Consider the following 23,548-nt stretch of genomic DNA (forward strand, 5'->3'; position numbering starts at 1 on the left):
TCTATAAAGGGATGGGTAGAGAATTTCCTTGTGGCGGAGTTAAAACTAGGGTCCTGTCGATCGTGGGATGTGGACCTAAGGTGGGGGGAGATCTTTCCGGGCTGCAACGATCTGCCCGAATTGAGTCTTATTGAGCAGGTCGGGCTGCTTCGACTGACTTCCGTTGAGAGGAAGTATGATGTCGAGAAGTGTATGTTTGCGTCCAACCTTAGGGATATCCGGGACACAGGTATAGTGCTTTGTCCGGCTATTCTGTTTCTTCTTTGCTCATAATATCAGGAAGTATGCTGACTCTTTATAACTTCTTATTTCTTGCAGCTTCTGAGGTTAGAATGGATGGCATCAAATTCCCCAAGAATTTTGACCTGTCTCGGGAGAACATGCATGCAATTTTTGACGCCTTTGGGGATGGGCGTTCTGTAACTGAGATTGCTGCAGAGCTGGCTCAGGCCGCTTCCTCTAAGAAGGTCAACCGACCTCCCGTCAAAGCTTCTTCTCGAACTTCCAAGTCGAGCTCTCGCAGCATCAAATCAGCTCGGCCATCTAGCCAAGGTGGGTCGAGCTCCACCTCGACGCCTGCTAAGGGTCTAGATCCGTTCCAGCCTCTTCAGAGGTCGTGAGGGAAACTTCCCTAGCTATTGTGGAGCAGACCCAAGCTACTGAACAAGTGGGGCAGGGTGCCGCCCATTCTACTGAGGGGGTGTTAGGGGGGAAATTTAAGTCCCCTGTTGAAGACAAGGAGACCTCTGGGACAGGGATGGAGATCATCCTCCTAGAGGATCAAAGCCCAGAGGTTTCTGGTGAAGGTGCCCCTACCCCTGTGAGGACTGAGCCTAAGGGATCTGAGGGTGTCCCCTCAAAGACTGGGGGTAAGCGTCCGACCCCTTCTGGAACGCCTGTCCCATCTCCATCTCGGAAGAAATCCAGGACTGCTGCGGGTTCTTCCCCACCTCTTTCTCCCATTGGGAAAGGGAAGGGTGTTTCTGTTGTTCCTTCGTCGTCCCCTACTGACAACATTCTGGACCTGTCAAGCATTTCCTCTGAGTCTCCGGCCTCTGCTGTTGCCGCACTTCTCCGGGAGCGGATGTTCGGCGGGATAACAGAGGCTTCGGATCCTCGTCTTCTGGCCCTGACTGGTCACTTGGCCAGTTCTACCAAGGAGCAGGTGTCCTTCCAATCTCGCTCTCGTGAGGAGCTCGGATCTACGATTGGAGAAATGCTTTTGATGGTAAGTTATTTTTTCACTTCTCTTTGAGTTTGCTTTGTTTCTTTTCTTGACAATTGTTCTTCCGTACTAGGTGTTAGGCCTGGTTATGGAGGTGGATGCCCGTGACCTCTCTCTCCGGGAGTCCGTGGACTGCCGGATCGAGGAAGCGCGTCGCGATGAAAACCTGACTGCCACCAGCGATGCGAGGGGCCACCTGGCAGCCGCCCGGGAGCAGATCCAGTCTCTCCGAGTGGAGTTGCATTCTGCGCTGGAGGCCTCTAAAAGAGCTGAGGACAGAGCGGCTGAGGCGGCAGAACATAGCAAATCCCTGGAATCAGAGCTGTCCCGTACTCGCATGGTTCTCCAGGAGTCCGATGGGAGGGCAGCTGAGGTGGAAGCACGTTGTGTAGAGGTTGTAAAGCAGCTGTCCTCTATGACAACGGCCCTTAAGGAGAGGGATGAGGCTGTAAGCCAAAAAGCTGAGGTCCAGCGCCAATATGAGGCCTTAAAGGCTGATTTTGAAGGGCTTCAAGCTCACCTGAATAAGGTGAGGGCTCAGAGGGAAAGTGCCCTAGCCCGGGTGGAGGTCCTTGAGCAGGAATTGGGCACAAGTTCTGAACGTATCAAAGATCTGTCTTCATCGGCTGAAGAATTCAACCTTCGCCAACAACAGCTAAAAAATGAAGTCAGGGCTTTGGAACGTAAATGTTTAGCCCTGCTCGAGGTGGTAAAGTGTGCCGAAGGGAAGGCTCAGCTAAAGTGTGAACAGTGTATAGCGGAGTATCAGGAGTCTGATGAGCTGAAGGTTAAAATTGAACAGGCCTGTGAAGCCCATCTTCAGGACTACAAAGACTCTTCTGAATTTAAGGAATTTGTGGTTGAGGCTTGTGAAGAACATCTTGATGAGTATAAAGCTTCTGGTGAAATGAAACAGGCTATCATTGATAAGGCCTACCGCATGTATGTAACTGGCTACAATCGCGGTTTAAGAGAAGCTAGACAGGCTCCTGATATTCCTTTGGCCAAGCTTCGTAGGCGCGAAGTGGACTCAGATGGCGAGTCAGTGCTATACGGGGAGGATGATTTCCCTTTGCCCCGAGGAGATTCTCGGAGGAACATAGACCGGCCAGCTGAGTCTTCTTCAGGGGAATCCGAGCTAGGGTCGGAGGAAAATGATCCTGATTCTGAGAAAGAAGGCCTCCACCCTGGGTCAGAAGTGGCCCCTACCATTAATGTTGAGAGCTCTGGCCCAAGGGACACCGGGCTTCCTTCGGAGGTGACTGTAAATAGAGATAATGCAGGCGAGGGTGTTCTTACTGATGTAAGTCCTTTAAGGACTATTTATCCTCCCACCTCGCCGGAAAGATAAATTGTAACAATCATTAATGAAATATCAGTTTCCTCTTTTTTTCATATTTCTTGAAATTTATCTTTTGTATTTGCGATGTAAACTACATATTTTCATTCATAAGCTCTGAATTAATCTGATAGTCTGAGAGATCAAATCTCGTACCTTTTTAATGGCAACTATCATGTCAGTTTTTGGCTTTTAGTCCTTCTTTCTTGGTTGTGACTTCGTATATTTGTTTCAGATAAACTGATTTAGGCTTTGATTATAGCCTTTTTATCCTCCTAAGGATTTCTTCATTTATGAGTCCTTCTATGGAGGGAGCTCGGCCTTTCTCTTTGGCCTTCGTATCTTGATCCTTTAAGGATATGAGTCTATCCGAGCTGAGAGTTCGGTCTTAGGCCTTTGTGAATATCAGTCCGAGCTGGGAGCTCGACCTTGAGTTTTGTAAGAATATAAGTCTATCCGAGCTGGGAGCTCGGCCTTTTTTTTTTTTTTTTTTTAACAGCTCTGGGCTCTTCTCTTTCCGAGGTCGGAATTGGATTTTATAAGTTGTCCCTGTGGTGTGGGAAAATTTTTCATTTCGGGAGGCTCTTAAGTCCTTCACCGACCTATTTTTGATTCTAGGAGATCTTACGGGATCCTGGTTTTCTTTGAATTTCCGGGACGACCTCGGGGCCTCGCCGGTTGTTTTTTTGACTCCAGGAGATCTTACGGGATCCTGGTTTTCTTTGAATTTCCGGGACGACCTCGGGGCCTCGCTGGTTGTTTTTTTGACTCCAGGAGATCTTACGGGATCCTGGTTTTCTTTGAATTTTCGGGACGACCTCGGGGCCTCGCCGGTTGTTTTTTTGTTTCCAGGAGATCTTACGGGATCCTGTTTTTCTTTGAATTTTCCGGGACGACCTCGGGGCCTCGCCGGTTGTCTTTGGTACTTGCTTTGGGGTTTTGTACAAGATTCAGGCTCATTGGCCTTACTGTCGCTTCGTCATCTCAGCTGGTTTTTGTGCCTAACTGAGGTCTTGTTTTCAAGGGATCTTTCTGAGCCCTGTTCTTTCTTTTTCATGGAAAAATGTTTTTCACAAAGATAATCACATTGTATAAACAATTTTCATTTATTCATATTTGTCAAAATACAATGTTTTTTTTTTCTTTACAAATATTTCAAGGGAAATACCTTTTTAAGTGCTGGATGTTCCAAGTGTGGGGCTCGGGGTTTCCTTGCATATCTTCAATTCGGTATACCCCGGGCTTAACCACTTTTGTCACCTTGAATGGACCTTCCCAGGTCGGTGCTAGCTTGCCTGCGGCTGCTCTTTTTCCTGTAGCTTCCAGGTTTCTTAAAGTCAGGTCTCCCACCTTCAAGCTTCTTTCTCTGACCTTTTGATTGTAATATCTTGCCGCTCGTTGTTGATAAGCAGCAGTTCGGACTTGGGCTTCTTCCCTAACTTCTTCAAGAGCATCTAGGTTGCTCCTTAATTTGTCCCCGTTAGCGTTCTCACTAACGAATTGGACTCGATGAGTGGGGATCTGCAACTCAACTGGGACTACAGCCTCTGTGCCATAAGCAAGTGCAAACGGGGTTTCTTGAGTGGGCGCTCTGGGAGTAGTTCGGAGTGCCCATAGAGTGCTATTGAGTTCTTCTGCCCAATTCTCCTTTGCGCCATCCAGCCGTTTCTTTAATCCTTGAAGGATAGCTCTATTAGTGACTTCCGTTTGGCCATTAGTCTGAGGATGAGCCACGGAGGAGAACTTATGCCATATGCCCATGTTCGTCGTGAAGGCTCTGAAAGTGCTGCAGCCAAATTGTCTGCCATTGTCTGAGATAAGTACTCTTGGTATGCCAAATCTGCAGATGATATGTCCCCATACGAAATCTATCATCTTGCGAGCTGTGATTGTGGCTATTGCTTCTGCCTCTGGCCATTTCGAGAAATATTCCACAGCCACCACTACGAATTTCCTTTGCCCCGTAGTCTTGGGGAAAGGTCCCAGGATGTCAATTCCCCATTGTGAGAAAGGCCATGGACTGGATATGCTTGCTTGAGGAGTGGCAGGGGTCCTGATGGCATTAGCAAATCTCTGACATACGTCACACCTCCGGACAAACTCTTCTGCTTCTTTTTTAGCAGTGGGCCAATAGTATCCTTGCCTGAATATTTTGTTAGCTAATGTCCCTGCTCCCTCGTGAGCCCCACATAGGCCTCTATGTATTTCCTCCATTACCTTTGCAGCTTCTTCCGGACTCACACACCGGAGCCATGGGCTGGACTTCCCTTTTCTGTATAAAGTTCCCCTTATTACTTGGTAATTGGCGGCTCGAGCTGCTATCTTTTTGGCTTCAACTTTATCTTCGGGGAGTTCGCCCTTTTCCAAGTATCTCAGGTATGGAGTCATCCAAGTTGGGCTCTGCTCTACCTGCAGTACTGTGTTTGTCTTCTTGAAAGCAGGTGTGCTGACATGCTGTATGTATACTTCATCAGGGAGCTGCTCTAACTCTTCTTTGGTCAGTCGACTAAGCAGGTCTGCCTCCTCATTTTCATCTCGAGGTATCCTCTGAAATCTGGTAATAACTCCTCGGCTCGTGAGGTCGGCTTCCACAGTTTTTACTTTATCAAGATAACTCTGCATGATGGGATCTCTGGCCTGATATACTCCCGTCACCTGGTTGATCACCAGCTGAGAGTCACTATTTACTTCGAGGTCGGTTACCCCTATTTCCAAAGCTACCAACATTCCGTTCACCAAGGCTTCATATTCGGCCACATTATTAGAAGCTTTGAATTCTAGCCGTAAGGCATAACATACTTTAAAGCCCTCCGGCCCCTTAAGTATTATCCCAGCGCCACTGCCCTCAGAGCCTAATGCTCCATCTACATATAGCTTCCAGCTGGACTCTTGGGAAAGCTCTCCCTCTCCTTCTTTTCTTGGTATCTCCGAGGATGATCCTTCCTTCTCCTCGTTGAATGAGCATTCTGCTATGAAGTCAGCCAGCACTTGAGATTTTATAGCTGTCCGAGGTCGGTACTCCAGACAGTAAGGGCTGATTTCCACGGACCATGCTAACATCCGTCCTGAAGTTTCCGGCCTACGTAGGATCTTCTTTAAGGGTTGGTCCGTCATCACAACTCCTTGGTGGCCTTCCAGATAAACTTTGAATTTCCGGACTGCTAACAACAAGGCATACGCCAATTTTTCAATGTTCGAGTATCTAACCTCAGTGTCTCTGAGTACCTTGCTGACGTAGAAAACGGGTTTCTGCTCCCCTTCTTCCACTCTTACTAATACTGTGCTGACTGCTTGCTCTGAGGCTGCCAAGTATATCAGGAGTTCTTCCCCTTTTATGAGGCTGCTGAGCACGTGAGGCGAGCTGAGGTATTCCTTAAGCTCTGTGAAGGCTTTTTGGCAGTCTTCTGTCCATTCAAAATTCGGGACCTTCCTCAATTTTTTGAAGAATGGCAAACACTTTTCTGCCGACCTTGACATAAATCGGTGAAGCGCCACTACTCTCTCGGTTAATCTCTGGACATCCCTTACACAGGTCGGCTCTGGCATATTCAATATGGCTTCCACCTTCTCCGGATTGGGCTCAATGCCTTTTCCACTCACCATGTATCCCAAGAACTTTCCTCCCCTGATGAAGAAAGCACACTTTGCTGGATTCAACTTCATCCTGTATTGATCTAACACCCCAAATATCTCCCTTAAATCCGTTATGTGTTGTTGAAAAGTTGAACTTTTAACCACCATGTCATCCACATACACTTCTACATTCCTGCCGATCTGGTTCTTAAAGATTTTATTCATTAATCGTTGGTAAGTTGCCCCGGCGTTTCTTAATCCGAAGGGCATAGCTCTGTAGCAGTAAGTCCCGTCTTCAGTTATAAATGAGGTCTTCTCCTCATCTGTCTTTTCCATTGGGATTTGGTGGTAACCAGACATAGCATCCAAAGAAGACATATAATCAAAACCGGCCGTTGAGTCGACCATCTTATTAATATCGGGGAGGGGGTAACAATCTTTAGGGCAGGCCTTATTCAGGTCGGTAAAATCTATACACATCCTGTATTTGCCATTGGCTTTTTTGACTAACACAGGATTTGCCAACCACTGTGGGTACATAACCTCCCTAATAAAGCCTGCCTCTTCTAGCTTCTGCACTTCTTCCTGGGTAGCCTGCTGCTTCTCTCTTCCCACTACTCTCTTCTTTTGCTTTACTGGTCTGGCCTCGGGGAGGACATTCAATCGGTGTGTCATCACTTTGGGGTCAATTTCCGGCATGTCTGAGGGCTTCCATGCGAAGGTCGGCGAGTGACTTCGGATCAGGGCCATGGCTTCACCCTTTTGTTCTTTGGTGAGGCCGGCATTGAGACTGAAGACCTTACTCGCTTCTTCTTCTGATAGGGAGAAGGTCTCCAGCTCTCCAACGGGCTCTGTCCGGGCTTCCTTTGTCTCATCCCTGACCTCCAAAACTTCCGAGTCAAGCGCTTCTCCGGTTGAGTTCGGTTCCGTCACTGTGGCCAAGTATACTGCCCTTGCTTCTTCCTGGCTGCCCCGGACCATTCCCACTCCTTCTTCCATTGGGAACTTGAGTGTCAGATACCTAATGCTAGTGACAGCTTCAAAGTTGAACAACGCCGGCCTCCCCAAAATCGCATTGTAGCTCAGTGGGAGTTTGACCACCAAAAACACCTCATGATGGGTGCGAGCTCTGGGTGCTTCTCCCAAGGTAAGGGCCAGCTTCACCTTCCCTTCTACAAATACCGGTGCTCCTCCGATCCCTTTGATGGGTGACTGGTCCCGAACCAGCTGTTCCTCTGGGATTCCCATCTGCTGGAAAACCCGATATGGCAATAAATTGACCTTACTCCCATCATCCACCAGAACCTTCTTCACCCGAAAATTATGAATGACTGCTTCAATGACAAGCGCGTCATCATGGGGCATCTGAATGCCCTGTGCATCCTCCGAAGAGAAAGCGATGGTCATGGGAGAGTGTTCAACGATCTGCATAACCTCGCCATTGTTGGTCTCCCCTTCCCGGTTTCTCTTCTTTCCTCGACGGTTCATCCGTCCTCCAGTTCCTCCAACAATCATATTAATAGTCCCACTGGACCCATCATTCACTGGTCCAGCTCTAGTTCTCCTGGGCATCTGGGTTGCCGGACCGGGTTGAGGCCTCTGCCCCTCCGGTTTCTTCACAAAATTTTTGAGATGCCCCTTTTTTATCAATCTTTCAATCTCCGCGATTAACTGAAAACAGTTATTTGTATCGTGGCCATGCGTCCGGTGGTACTGACAATACTTGTCAGGATTCCTCTGATCTGCTTCCGACTTCAAAGGTTTGGGCCACTGGAGAAACTCCTTATCCTGGACAGCCATGAGCACCTCGGCTCTGGACGCATTTAATGGAGTCAGTTTCTCCGGGACCCAAGGAGGGAGCACTCTTGGTTCGAGAACCCGAGGAGGAGGAGGCCTTTGATCCCTTCTTTCCCAGGCCTGCTTGTATGGCTCAGGCCTCTTTCCACGCTTCTTCTCGTGTTTCTTCGACCTCCCCTCCTCCGGGGCTTTCTCTTTTCCTTCCACCCCTTTGGCAAATCTACTCGTTACTAAGGCGTCATCCTGCCTTATATACTTTTTCGCCCTCTTTATCAACTCGGCCAGTGAGGTCGGAGGTTTCCTGCTCAGAGAACCAAAGAACTCAGCAGAGGTTGTTCCCTTTTGCATGGCCTCTACCGCCCTTCCTTCGTCAAGCTCGGGAATCTGCAGGGCCTCTGTATTGAAACGGGCGACATACTCTCTGAGGGATTCACCAGCTTTTTGTCTCACTGTTTCCAGATAGCTCGTCTTCCTATCTGCTGGCACCCCGGCTACGAATCGGCTAATGAAGCGGGTGGCCAGATCTCCGAAACTTTTAATGCTTCCGGCCTCCAGGCTGTTGAACCACGCCCTCGCTGGTCCCGAGAGCGTTGTTGGGAACACCTTGCACATTAGAGCATCTGACAGAGTTTGCAACTCCATGAAGGTCTTATAGTTCATGACATGCTCTCTCGGGTTACCAGCCCCATTATAGGCCGCCATCGGCGGCATCATAAACTTTTTGGGAACGGTCTCCTGCTGCATTAACTTTGAGAAGGGAGAAGAAGTAGGCAAGGAGGTTTGACTCTGATCTTTCTTACCTAGCTCGGCTAGGAGCTGCTCCTTCAACCTTTTCAGCTTTTGGTTCATTTTCTCGTCTTCCGGGCTGGATCTTTTGCCCAGACTACATTCTTCCTCCTCTATTTCAGTTCCCGTTTCCCTGGTTGTTTCAGCAGAATAGTCGTTCACCTCTTCATTTTCTATCAACTCTCTTGCCCTTCTCCCATGGATTCGGGCCTCCGGTTCTTCCTCTTCTCCGGCATCGTGGTTGTTAGTTTGGAGGCGAGCAGAGGTAGGTCGGGGTTCATCGGTTCTGGGTTCCTCCACTACTGGGAGTGCGTTTATTGGGGTGCTAAGTCCCCTTTGTTGCATTATCTGCCCCAACCAGTGAGCAGTGGTTTGTAGCTGGAGAGCCATGGTTTGAATGTCTTGGTTAGACAGGGTCATGGTGGGAGTATTCCCTACCAGGCTTGGCGAGGGATTAAGAGAAATAGGTGTTTGGTTATTCAACGTTGTAGGGCTAGAAAAGGAGAACTGCTGCCCATCTTGGGCAGAGCTCAGGTCATTTGGAATATTAAGGTTACTTTCTTGGTGGTTTGCCATCGTGGATCTCAGTGGGTTTTGAAAGTGAAAACTCCGGTGATAAAAAGATCTCCTTCGTTTCCCACAGACGGCGCCAATTGATGATCTGAGATCCAATAGAATAGGATTTTACAAGGGTTTTGTATTACTGAAATAGGCTTAAGCTTTCTGAGGAGGGGACTCCTCTTTTATACATTGTCTTGCTTGCTGGTGACGTGTAAAGGTCTCTCCAGGATTGGGCCACGCGTCTCTGCCTTGCGGATTCGGAGGTACTGGGGTATCAGCCGCCTGCTCCATGCGTAACGGCCTCTGATTCTCCTCGTGCGTACGTTCGAGCGGATCTGCCAGGTTGTCTGGTGAATATTTTTCTGGACCCTGGGCTGGGCCGAGAGTTGGTCCGGACGCTAAGCCTGAGTGGAGAGGGCCTGCTTCGTGTGGGCCGGGCCAGCTTGAGTGAAGAAGATGGGTCGAGCCCGGCCTTGAGGGTTGGATGAGCTAGGCTTGTTATGTATATCAGGTGTGTGGGCCTCTACGTCATGGGCCTTGGGCTGTGGTCAAGCCCCTGGCCCGGGGTGAAGGAATCCAGCGGTCATCACTTTTCTTACCCCAAATCATTATACTCATACAATTTAAACAAAATATAATAATTATTAGTAATTATTTATTCAAATATTCAATTAAAATAGAACTTGTTTAATTAGTTTAAAGTAAAGAACAGTAAAAAAGAAACGGTGGGGTGCAAAATAAACGACAGTGCCTTACTTACCCCAAAATATTATACTCATACATTATAAGCAAAATTGTTTTCATTAGTAATCATTTATTCAAATATTCAATTAAAATAAAACATTAATTATTTACTTTAATTAGTTTAAAGTCACGAACATTAAAAAAAAAATGATAGGGCGCGAAATAAACGACAGTGCCTTTCTTACCCCAAAATATTATACTCATACACTATAAATAAAATTGTTATTTATTAGTTATCATTTATTCAAATATTCGATTAAAATAAAAATTTAATTGTTCACTTTAATAGGTTTGAAGTCAGGATCATTAAAAAAGAAACAATAGGCCCAAAATAAATGACAGTGCTCTGGTTACCATAAAATATTATACATATACATTATAAATAAAATTGTTATATATTAGTAATCAGTTATTCAAATATTAAATTAAATTAAAACCTTAATTGTTCACTTTAATTAGTTTAATGTCAAGAACATTAAAAAAAGAAATAATGTGGCGCAAAATAAAGACAGTGTCTTTCTTACCTAAAATATTATACTCATACATTAAAAACAAAATTGTTATTTATTTTTAATCATTTATTCAAATACTCAATTAACATAAAACTTCAATTGTTCATTTTATTTAGTTTAAAGTCAAGAACATTAAAAAAGAAATAATGTGGTGCAAAATAAACGACAGTGTCTTTATTATCCCAAAATATTATACGTATACATTATAAACAAACTTGTTATATATTAGTAATCATTTATTCAAATGTTCAATTAAAATAAAACTTTAATTGTTCACTTTAATTAGTTTAAAGTCAAAATATTTAAAAAAACAATGGGGCGCAAAATAAACAACAAAGTCTAAACATTAAAAAAGAAATGATGGGTGCAAAATAAATAACAATGTCTTTGCTACCCAAAATATTATACATATACATTATAAACAAACTTGATATCAATTAGAAATCCTTTATTCAAATGTTCAATTAAAATAAAACTTTAATTTTTTACTTTAATTACATTAAAGTCATGAATATTAAAAAAGAAAGAATGGGGCGCAAAATAAACGACAGTGCCTGAACATTAAAAAAGAAATGATGGTCGCCAAATAAAGAACCGTGCTTTTCTTAGCCCAAAATATTGTACTAATACATTTTAAACAAAATATAATAATTATTAGTAATTATTTATTCAAATATTCAATTAAAATAAAACTTGTTTAATTAGTTTACAGTAAAAAACATTAAAAAAGAAACGATGCGGGGCAAAATAAACGACAGTAACTTATTGACCCCAAAATATTATACTCATACATTATAAGCCAAATTGTTATTCATTAGTACTCATTTATTCAAATATTCAATTAAAATAAAACATAAATTGTTTACTTTAATTAGTTTAAAGTCAAGAACATTAAAAAAGAAACGATAGGCCGCAAAATAAATGACAGTGCTTGAACATTAACAAAGAAATGACGGGCTCAAAATAAATAACAGTGCTTTTCTTAGCCCAAAATATTATACTCATACATTATAAGCAAAATTGTTATTCATTAGTAATCATTTATTCTAATATTCAATTAAAACAAAACTTTAATTGTTCACTTTAATTAGTTTAAAGTAAAAAACATTTAAAAAAACAATGGGGCACAAAATAAACGATAAAGTCTGAACATTAAAAAAGAAAGGATGGGTGCAAAATAAATAACAATGCCTTTGTTACCCAAAATATTATACTTATACATTATGAAAAAACTTTTTATCTATTAGAAATTCTTTATTCAAATGTTCAATTAAAATAAAATTTTAATTTTTTACTTTAATTAGATTAAAGTCATGAATATTAAAAAAGAAACGATAAGGAGCAAAATAAACGACAGTGCCTGAACATTAAAAAAGAAATGATGGTCGCAAAATAAAGAACCATGCTTTTCTTACCCCAAATTGTTATACTCATACAATTTAAACAAAATATAATAATTATTAGTAATTATTTATTCAAATATTCAATTAAAATAGAACTTGTTTAATTAGTTTAAAGTAAAGAACAGTAAAAAAGAAACGGTGGGGTGCAAAATAAACGACAGTGCCTTACTTACCCCAAAATATTATACTCATACATTATAAGCAAAATTGTTTTCATTAGTAATCATTTATTCAAATATTCAATTAAAATAAAATATTAATTGTTTACTTTAATTAGTTTAAAGTCACGAACATTAAAAAAAAATGATAGGGCGCGAAATAAACGACAGTGCCTTTCTTACCCCAAAATATTATACTCATACACTATAAATAAAATTGTTATTTATTAGTTATCATTTATTCAAATATTCGATTAAAATAAAAATTTAATTGTTCACATTAATAGGTTTGAAGTCAGGATCATTAAAAAAGAAACAATAGGCCCAAAATAAATGACAGTGCTCTGGTTACCATAAAATATTCTACTTATACATTATAAATAAAATTGTTATATATTAGTAATCAGTTATTCAAATATTAAATTAAATTAAAACCTTAATTGTTCACTTTAATTAGTTTAATGTCAAGAACATTAAAAAAAGAAATAATGTGGCGCAAAATAAAGACAGTGTCTTTCTTACCTAAAATATTATACTCATACATTAAAAACAAAATTGTTATTTATTTTTAATCATTTATTCAAATACTCAATTAACATAAAACTTCAATTGTTCATTTTATTTAGTTTAAAGTCAAGAACATTAAAAAAGAAATAATGTGGTGCAAAATAAACGACAGTGTCTTTATTATCCCAAAATATTATACGTATACATTATAAACAAACTTGTTATATATTAGTAATCATTTATTCAAATGTTCAATTAAAATAAAACTTTAATTGTTCACTTTAATTAGTTTAAAGTCAAAATATTTAAAAAAACAATGGGGCGCAAAATAAACAACAAAGTCTGAACATTAAAAAAGAAATGATGGGTGCAAAATAAATAACAATGTCTTTGCTACCCAAAATATTATACATATACATTATAAACAAACTTGTTATCAATTAGAAATCCTTTATTCAAATGTTCAATTAAAATAAAACTTTAATTTTTTACTTTAATTACATTAAAGTCATGAATATTAAAAAAGAAACAATGGGGCGCAAAATAAACGACAGTGCCTGAACATTAAAAAAGAAATGATGGTCGCCAAATAAAGAACCATGCTTTTCTTAGCCCAAAATATTGTACTAATACATTTTAAACAAAATATAATAATTATTAGTAATTATTTATTCAAATATTCAATTAAAATAAAACTTGTTTAATTAGTTTACAGTAAAAAACATTAAAAAAGAAACGATACGGGGCAAAATAAACGACAGTGCCTTACTGACCCCAAAATATTATACTCATACATTATAAGCAAAATTGTTATTCATTAGTACTCAATTATTCAAATATTCAATTAAAATAAAACATAAATTGTTTACTTTAATTAGTTTAAAGTCAAGAACATTAAAAAAGAAACGATAGGCCGCAAAATAAATGACAGTGCTTGAACATTAACAAAGAAATGACGGGCTCAAAATAAATAACAGTGCTTTTCTTAGCCCAAAATATTATACTCATACATTATAAGCAAAATTGTTATTCATTAGTAATCATTTATTCTAATATTCAATTAAAACAAAACTTTAATTGTTCACTTTAATTAGTTTAAAGTAAAAAACATTTAAAAAAACAATGGGGCACAAAATAAACGACAAAGTCTGAACATTAAAAAAGAAAGGATGGGTGCAAAATAAATACCAATGCCTTTGTTACCCAAAATATTATACTTATACATTATGAAAAAACTTTTTATCTATTAGAAATTCTTTATTCAAATGTTCAATTAAAATAAAATTTTAATTTTTTACTTTAATTAGATTAAAGTCATGAATATTAAAAAAGAAACGATGAGGAGCAAAATAAACGACAGTGCCTGAACATTAAAAAAGAAATGATGGTCGCAAAATAAAGAACCATGCTTTTCTTACCCCAAATTGTTATACTCATACAACTTAAACAAAATATAATAATTATTAGTAATTATTTATTCAAATATTCAATTAAAATAGAACTTGTTTAATTAGTTTAAAGTAAAGAACAGTAAAAAAGAAACGGTGGGGTGCAAAATAAACGACAGTGCCTTACTTACCCCAAAATATTATACTCATACATTATAAGCAAAATTGTTTTCATTAGTAATCATTTATTCAAATATTCAATTAAAATAAAATATTAATTGTTTACTTTAATTAGTTTAAAGTCACGAACATTAAAAAAAAATGATAGGGCGCGAAATAAACGACAGTGCCTTTCTTACCCCAAAATATTATTCTCATACACTATAAATAAAATTGTTATTTATTAGTTATCATTTATTCAAATATTCGATTAAAATAAAAATTTAATTGTTCACTTTAATAGGTTTGAAGTCAGGATCATTAAAAAAGAAACAATAGGCCCAAAATAAATGACAGTGCTCTGGTTACCATAAAATATTATACTTATACATTATAAATAAAATTGTTATATATTAGTAATCAGTTATTCAAATATTAAATTAAATTAAAACCTTAATTGTTCACTTTAATTAGTTTAATGTCAAAAACATTAAAAAAAGAAATAATGTGGCGCAAAATAAACACAGTGCCTTTCTTACCTAAAATATTATACTCATACATTAAAAACAAAATTGTTATTTATTTTTAATCATTTATTCAAATACTCAATTAACATAAAACTTCAATTGTTCATTTTATTTAGTTTAAAGTCAAGAACATTAAAAAAGAAATAATGTGGTGCAAAATAAACGACAGTGTTTTTATTATCCCAAAATATTATACGTATACATTATAAACAAACTTGTTATATATTAGTAATCATTTATTCAAATGTTCAATTAAAATAAAACTTTAATTGTTCACTTTAATTAGTTTAAAGTCAAAATATTTAAAAAAATAATGGAGCGCAAAATAAACGACAAAGTCTGAACATTAAAAAAGAAATGATGGGTGCAAAATAAATAACAATGTCTTTGCTACCCAAAATATTATACATATACATTATAAACAAACTTGTTATCAATTAGAAATCCTTTATTCAAATGTTCAATTAAAATAAAACTTTAATTTTTTACTTTAATTACATTAAAGTCATGAATATTAAAAAAGAAACAATGGGACGCAAAATAAACGACAATGCCTGAACATTAAAAAAGAAATGATGGTCGCCAAATAAAGAACCGTGCTTTTCTTAGCCCAAAATATTGTACTCATACATTTTAAACAAAATATAATAATTATTAGTAATTATTTATTCAAATATTCAATTAAAATAAAACTTGTTTAATTAGTTTATAGTCAAAAACATTAAAAAAGAAACGATTCGGGCAAAATACACGACAGTGCCTTACTGACCCCAAAATATTATACTCATACATTATAAACAAAATTGTCATTCATTAGTACTCATTTATTCAAATATTCAATTAAAATAAAACATAAATTGTTTACTTTAATTAGTTTAAAGTCAAGAACATTAAAAAGGAAACGATAGGCTGCAAAATAAATGACAGTGCTTGAACATTAACAAAGAAATGACATGCTCAAAATAAATAACAGTGCTTTTCTTAGCCCAAAATATTATACTTATACATTATAAGCAAAATTGTTATTCATTAGTAATCATTTATTCTAATATTCAATTAAAACAAAACTTTAATTATTCACTTTAATTAGTTTAAAGTCAAAAACATTTAAAAAAACAATGGGGCACAAAATAAACGACAAAGTCTGAACATTAAAAAAGAAATGATGGGTGCAAAGTAAATAACAATGCCTTTGTTACCCAAAATATTATACTTATACATTATAAAAAAACTTTTTATCTATTAGAAATCCTTTATTCAAATGTTCAATTAAAATAAAACTTTAATTTTTTACTTTAATTAGATTAACGTCATGAATATTAAAAAAGAAACGATGGGGCGCAAAATAAACGACAGTGCCTAAACATTAAAAAAGAAATGATGGTCGCAAAATAAAGAACCATGCTTTTCTTACCCCAAATTATTATACTCATACATTTTAAACAAAATATAATAATTATTAGTAATTATTTATTCAACTATTCAATTAAAATAGAAATTGTTTAATTAGTTTAAAGTAAATAACAGTAAAAAAGAAGCGATGGGGTGCAAAATAAACGATAGTGCCTTACTTACCCAAAATATTATACTCATACATTATAAGCAAAATTGTTATTTATTAGTAATCATTTATTCAAATATTAAATTAACAGAAAACATAAATTTTTTACTTTATTTAGTTTAAAGTAAAGAACATTAAAAAAAAATGATAGGGCGCAAAATAAACGACAGCGCCTTTCTTACCCCAAAATATTATACTCTTACACTATAACTAAAATTGTTATTTATTAGTAATCATTTATTCAAGTATTCTATTAATATAAAACTTTAATTGTTCGCTTCAATAGGTTTAAAGTGAGGAACATTAAAAAGGAAATAATAGGCCCAAAATAAACAACAGTGCCTTACTTACCCCAAAATATTATACTCATACATTATAAGCAAAATTGTTTTCATTAGTAATCATTTATTCAGATATTCAATTAAAATAAAACATTAATTGTTTACTTTAATTAGTTTAAAGTCACGAACATTTAAAAAAAAACGATAGGGTGCGAAATAAACGACAGTGCCTTTTTTACCCCAAAAAATTATACTCATACACTATAAATAAAATTGTTATTTATTAGTTATCATTTATTTAAATATTCAATTAAAATAAAAGTTTAATTATTCACTTTAATAGGTTTGAAGTCAAGAACATTAAAAAAGAAACAATAGGCCCAAAATAAATGACAGTGCTCTGGTTACCATAAAATATTATACTTATACATTATAAATAAAATTGTTATATAATAGTAATCATTTATTTAAATATTAAATTAAATTAAAACCTTAATTGTTCACTTTAATTAGTTTAATGTCAAGAACATTAAAAAAGAAATAATGTGGCGCAAAATAAAGACAGTGTCTTTCTTACCCAAAATATTATACTCATACATTATAAACAAAATTGTTATTTATTTGTAATCATTTATTCAAATATTCAATTAATATAAAACTTTAATTGTTCATTTTATTTAGTTTAAAGTCAATAACATTAAAAAAGAAATAATGTGGTGCAAAATAAACGACAGTGTCTTTATTACCCAAAATATTATACGTATACATTATAAACAAACTTGTTATATATTAGTAATCATTTATTTAAATGTTCAATTAAAATAAAACTTTAATTGTTCACTTTAATTAGTTTAAAGTCAAAAACATTTAAAAAAACAATGGGGCGCAAAATAAAGGACAAAGTCTAAACATTAAAAAAGAAATGATGGGTGCAAAATAAATAACAATGCCTTTGTTACCCAAAATATTATACTTATACATTATAAACAAACTTGTTATCTATTAGAAATCCTTTATTCAAATGTTCAATTAAAATAAAACTTTAATTATTCACTTTAATTAGTTTAAAGTAAAAAACATTTAAAAAAACAATGGGGCGCAAAATAAATAACAAAGTCTGAACATTAAAAAAGAAATGATGGGTGCAAAATAAATAACAATGCCTTTGTTACCCAAAATATTATACTTATACATTATAAACAAACTTGTTATATATTAGTAATCATTTATTTAAATGTTCAATTAAAATAAAACTTTAATTGTTCACTTTAATTAGTTTAAAGTTAAAATATTTAAAAAAAAATTGGGGCGGAAAATAAACGACAAAGTCTGAACATTAAAAAAGAAATGATGGGTGCAAAATAAATAACAATGCCTTTGTTACCCAAAATATTATACATATACATTATAAACAAACTTGTTATCTATTAGAAATCCTTTATTCAATTGTTCAATTAAAATAAAACTTTAACTTTTTACTTTAATTACATTAAAGTCATGAATATTAAAAAAGAAACGATGGGGCGCAAAATAAACGACAGTACCTGAACATTAAAAAAGAAATGATGGTCGCCAAATAAAGAACCGTGCTTTTCTTAGCCCAAAATATTGTACTCATACATTTTAAACAAAATATAATAATTATTAGTAATTATTTATTCAAATATTCAATTAAAATAAAACTTGTTTCATTAGTTTACAGTCAAAAACATTAAAAAAGAAACGATGCGGGGCAAAATAAACGACAGTGCCTTACTTACCCCAAAATATTATACTCATACATTATAAGCGAAATTGTTATTCATTAGTACTCATTTATTCAAATATTCAATTAAAATAAAACATAAATTGTTTACTTTAATTAGTTTAAAGTCAAGAACATTAAAAAAGAAACGATAGGCCGCAAAATAAATGACAGTGCTTGAACATTAAAAAAGAAACGATAGGCCGCAAAATAAATGACAGTGCTTGAACATTAAAAAAGAAATGACGGGCTCAAAATAAATAACAGTGCTTTTCTTAGCCCAAAATATTATACTCATACATTATAAGCAAAATTGTTATTCATTAGTAATCATTTATTCTAATATTCAATTAAAACAAAACTTTAATTGTTCACTTTAATTAGTTTAAAGTCAAGAACATTAAAAAAAAGGGGCGCAAAATAAAAGACAAAGTCTGAACAATAAAAAAGAAATGATGGATGCAAAATAAATTACAGTGTCTTTGTTATAAAAAATATTATACTTATACATTATAAACAAACTTGTTATCTATTAGAAATCATTTATTCAAATGTTCAATTAAAATAAAACTTTAAATTTTTACTTTAATCAGATTAAAGTCAGGAATATTAAAAAAGGAACGATGGGGCGCAAAATAAACGGCAGTGCCTGAACATTAAAAAAGAAATGATGGTCGCAAAATAAAAAACCGTGCTTTTCTTACCCCAAATTATTATTATACTCATACATTTTAAACAAAATATAATAATTATTAGTAATTATTTATTCAAATATTAAATTAAAATAGAACTTGTTTAATTAGTTTAAAGTAAAGAACAGTAAAAAAGAAACGGTGGGGTGCAAAATAAACGACAGTGCCTTACTTACCCCAAAATATTATACTCATACATTATAAGCAAAATTGTTATTTATTAGTACTCATATATTCAAATATTAAATTAACAGAAAACATAAATTTTTTACTTTATTTAGTTTAAAGTAAAGAACATTAAAAAAAAACGATAGGGCGCGAAATAAACGACAACGCCTTTCTTACCCCAAAATATTATACTCTTACACTATAAATAAAATTGTTATTTATTAGTAATCATTTATTCAAATATTCTATTAATATAAAACTTTAATTGTTCGCTTTAATAGGTTTAAAGTCAGGAACATTAAAAAGGAAATAATAGGCCCATTATAAACCACAGTGCCTTTCTTACCCCAAAATATTATACTCATACATTATAAGCAAAATTATTTTCATTAGTAATCATTTATTCAGATATTCAATTAAAATAAAACATTAATTGTTTACTTTAATTAGTTTAAAGTCACGAACATTTAAAAAAAAACGATAGGGTGCGAAATAAACGACAGTGCCTTTTTTACCCCAAAAAATTATACTCATACACTATAAATAAAATTGTTATTTATTAGTTATCATTTATTTAAATATTCAATTAAAATAAAAGTTTAATTATTCACTTTAATAGTTTTGAAGTCAAGAACATTAAAAAAGAAACAATAGGCCCAAAATAAATGACAGTGCTCTGGTGATCAAGCATAGTTTAGCCACATTTTTATCATAATTATTATTGCTTATTTACACATTTTTTAGTTTATCTTATGGTTTTTATCTTGTTTTTACAGAAAAGGAAGAAATTGGAAAATGGGAGAAAAAGTGCAGAAAATTTACAAAAGGATGATTTGCCCAGTGATTTGCCCAAGATCACCAGATAATCTGCTCCAATCACTGCCCAGATCAAGCTGAAGCAGGAACCCGAAGGCAACAGGCAGTAGTGATATGGCAAGTGATTTGCCCAAGACACTCGAAGACACTGGCCAAATCACTCGCAGAAGACAGAGAGCAGAAAACTGGACTGACTCACAGAAAAGTGATTGGGTCAGTGATTTGCCCAATCACTTGAAGAAACTGGTCAAATCACCGGGCAAATCACTTTGACAGCAGAAACTGACAGTAGAGCGGGAAATTGGGCAGAAAACAGAAATCCGAATTTTCAGATGTCCAAATCCAACCCAATCACTACCAACATAAAACCAAGAGCCACGAAAGAGCTTCTCATCCAAGGAATTCCAATTGCAATTAAATTCAACATCAAAAGAGGAGTCAAACACCAAATCAAAAAGGGATTTCAAAACCCTAGATAGATAGAATTCTTCAGCTATAAAAGGAGAGCCTCCAAACCAGCAAAGGCATCATCTGGTCAGCAACTCAGCATCATCTCTCAGCACCAGAAACTCTGCAGAAATTCTCTTTTCTTCTTTTCATCTTTTCTTTGTGTATTTTGTCCACCATGAGTGGCTAATTTCCTTCCTTTTCTAGTTGAAGTTGAGAATATTCAGATTTGTGATGAATTGGGAGGTTTAATACTCCATTGTTGAACTCTTGTTTGTTTCAATATTTATGCAAACTGATATTTTCCATAATTATTACTTTGCTTTTAGAATCAATAAGGGCCCATTGCTTTTAAATTGCTTAAGTAATATTGTTTGAATGATTTAGGTCCGTAATTGCTTAGGTTGTTCAAATACACATTTAATCAAGTTGCATAATCTAAACTTGACCACGCGGTTGGCAAGGATAGAATTGGGTTTTTCTAAGTCTTAATGCAGTCAACAGTTGTTCGATGCTATAATGCCCCAAGGACGTTCCTTGGCAACTTGTTGATTAGTGTTTGATTAGCGAACGTTTCCTAATCAAACTAGAACTAAGGAAGAATTTGGATTGTGAGAAGCGTCTTCCACAACCAAAACTGATTTATTGAAATCAAATAGGAGTCTTTAATAATCAATGATCAATTCTGAACAAACTGAATTAGACTCACACTTCAGCTAGAATCTCTTTCTCATTGAAATTCTCATCTATTTAAATTATTGCTTTCTTTTGCTATTTAATTTTAATCATCAAATCAAAACCCCCCTCTTTTAATTACTTGTTATTTACTTGACCTAGTCATTATTAGGAAAATCATTGGTGTCAATTCCCTGTGGTTCAACCCTATTGCCACTATCTACAAGTTTATTGTTGATTGTTTAATAGGTTTATTTTTGACGGCTTCGACAACCGCTTATCAAAAATTGGCGCCGTTGCCGGGGAATTGATTTAAACTAACGTATTTTCCCTTTATGACCAGGTCTGGCCGTAAAGACACTCTTCTTTATGACCCTGAGATTGAGAAAACTGCCAAGCACTTAAGGAAGCAAGCAAATTTGAAGAACCAAGCCTCAAAAGCATCTTCATCAGCAACACCATCTCACAGAGCTGTTGTTATACCTGCTGATTTCTCTGCACCAGCAAATTCACCTATCTCTGCACCAGCTGAAGCACTTGCTGTCACATCTGCCCCTGCTACAGAAATTTTTGCACCAGCAAACTCTCCTACAGCCACTACTGCATTTGAACCTGATACCCGATTCCAGGTTATGGCAGAAAATCCAGCAATGGCAGCACCACCTGCTGCACATGTAGAAGCTGAAAATCAAGCTGGAAACGCGCCCATCCAAGCACCTCAGCCACGGGAAAGAACTCTCGGAGAGTTAGCTGAACCAGCAGGAGATCAAGCACCCTTATGCATTGAATATCCCCTATTGACAGCAGCATTCGAGCTAAGGACAGGTCTGATTCATCTCCTTCCTAAATTCAGAGGCCTAGAGAATGAAGATCCTCACAAGCATTTGAAGGCATTCCACGTTGTGTGCTCAACCATGAGACCCCAAGGCATTCCAGAAGATGATATCAAGCTTAGAGCCTTCCCTTTTTCCCTTGAAGACTATGCCAAAGAATGGCTATTCTACTTGCCACCCGGATCCATCACATCATGGGCTGATATGGTAAGAGCATTCTTGAGAAAATTCTTTCCAACCTCAAAAGCCATAGGCATCCGTCGAGAAATAAGTGGCATAAAGCAAAAGCACTCTGAAGGCTTGTATGAGTACTGGGAGAGGTTCAAAAAGTTGTGCACAAGCTGCCCTCGGCATGATATTTCTGACCAATCTCTCATTGAGTACTTCTATGGAGGTTTGCTACCCTCAGAGAGAAAATTTATTGACACAGCATGTGGAGGAACAATTGAAAAAAAATCACCTCGAGAGATGAGGGACTTAATTTCCTCCATGGCTGCAGCTTCTCAACAATTTGGAGACCAAGAGCTGCCAACAAGGAATGTAAATGAGGTGAGTAATTCCATTTTATCATCCCAACTTTCTGAACTCACCAATGCTGTCCGAAGCCTTGTTGTGAGTCAAACCCAACAAGTCCAGCAGATTCAGCAGCCCAAGACATGTGGAATATGTGCCAACAACCACCCAACTGATCTATGTCCTTCCCTTCAAGAGGAGGACCAGCAAGTCAATTGTGTTGGAGGCTTCAATGGGCAAAGAAGGTATGATCCCTATTCTAATACTTATAATCCAGGTTGGAGGGACCATCCAAATTTCAGTTATGCAAGGGGAAATCAATATCCAAGCTACCAGCAAAGGAATCAAGCTCAAGCTGCACCTCAGAATCCCAATGCATCTCTTGAAGAGATTGTGAAAAATTTGGCAAATACTGTGCAAAATCTTGAGAAACAAATGGGGCAAATGGCTTCATCCTTGAACAAAATTGAATCTCAAGGAAAGCTACCTTCCCAAATTGAGATAAATCCAAGGCAAAATGCTAGTGCCATCACATTGAGGAGTGGAAAGGAGTTGCAAGACAATAGGGCTGAAAAATTGCAAAAACAGACCATGGAAGAAATTCTGCCAGAAAGTGATCAGGGCAGTGATTTGCCCAGTTCACTGATAGGAACTGACCCGATCGCTGGGCAAACTAAGCTGTCCAGCAGTGATTTGACCAATTCTCCAGAGAAGGCAGGAAGTGATTTGCCCAAATCAACAGACCAGGCATAATCAAGTCAAAGGCAGAAACAGCAACCTATGGAGAAATTCAAGGTACCACCTCCCTTCCCAAAGAGATTTGCAAGGTCCCAAAAGGAGAAAGAGGAAAAAGAGATATTGGAGACACTTCGCAAAGTGGAAATTAACATTCCCCTACTTGATGCTGTGAAACAAATACCAAGGTATGCTAAATTTCTCAAAGAGCTATGCACCAATAGGAGGAAACTTGCTGAACGTGAAAAGGTAAGTGTGGGGGAGTGTGTTTCAGCTGTCATCCAAAGAAAACTACCAGTCAAATGCAAGGATAGAGGAATGTTTGCAGTTTCATGCAAAATAGGCAATGTGGGAATAAAGAAGGCCATGTGTGACCTTAGAGCTTCAATAAATGTCATGCCTCT

General features: G+C 36.5%; 1 protein-coding gene across 1 annotated transcript in view; it reads left to right on the forward strand.

Moving 5' to 3' along the window:
- The window catches only part of LOC122721960, a 49,505-nt gene that overhangs the window by 22,578 nt on the left and 3,379 nt on the right, over positions 1-23,548 (forward strand). Inside the window, exon 3 of the mRNA XM_043951379.1 lies at positions 23,316-23,411. Coding sequence (XP_043807314.1) covers positions 23,316-23,411 — 96 coding nt within the window. The remainder of the gene's footprint in view (positions 1-23,315; positions 23,412-23,548) is intronic.

Source organism: Manihot esculenta, chromosome 15 (genome assembly GCF_001659605.2).
Source record: "Manihot esculenta cultivar AM560-2 chromosome 15, M.esculenta_v8, whole genome shotgun sequence".
In the NCBI taxonomy this organism is placed as follows: domain Eukaryota; kingdom Viridiplantae; phylum Streptophyta; class Magnoliopsida; order Malpighiales; family Euphorbiaceae; genus Manihot; species Manihot esculenta.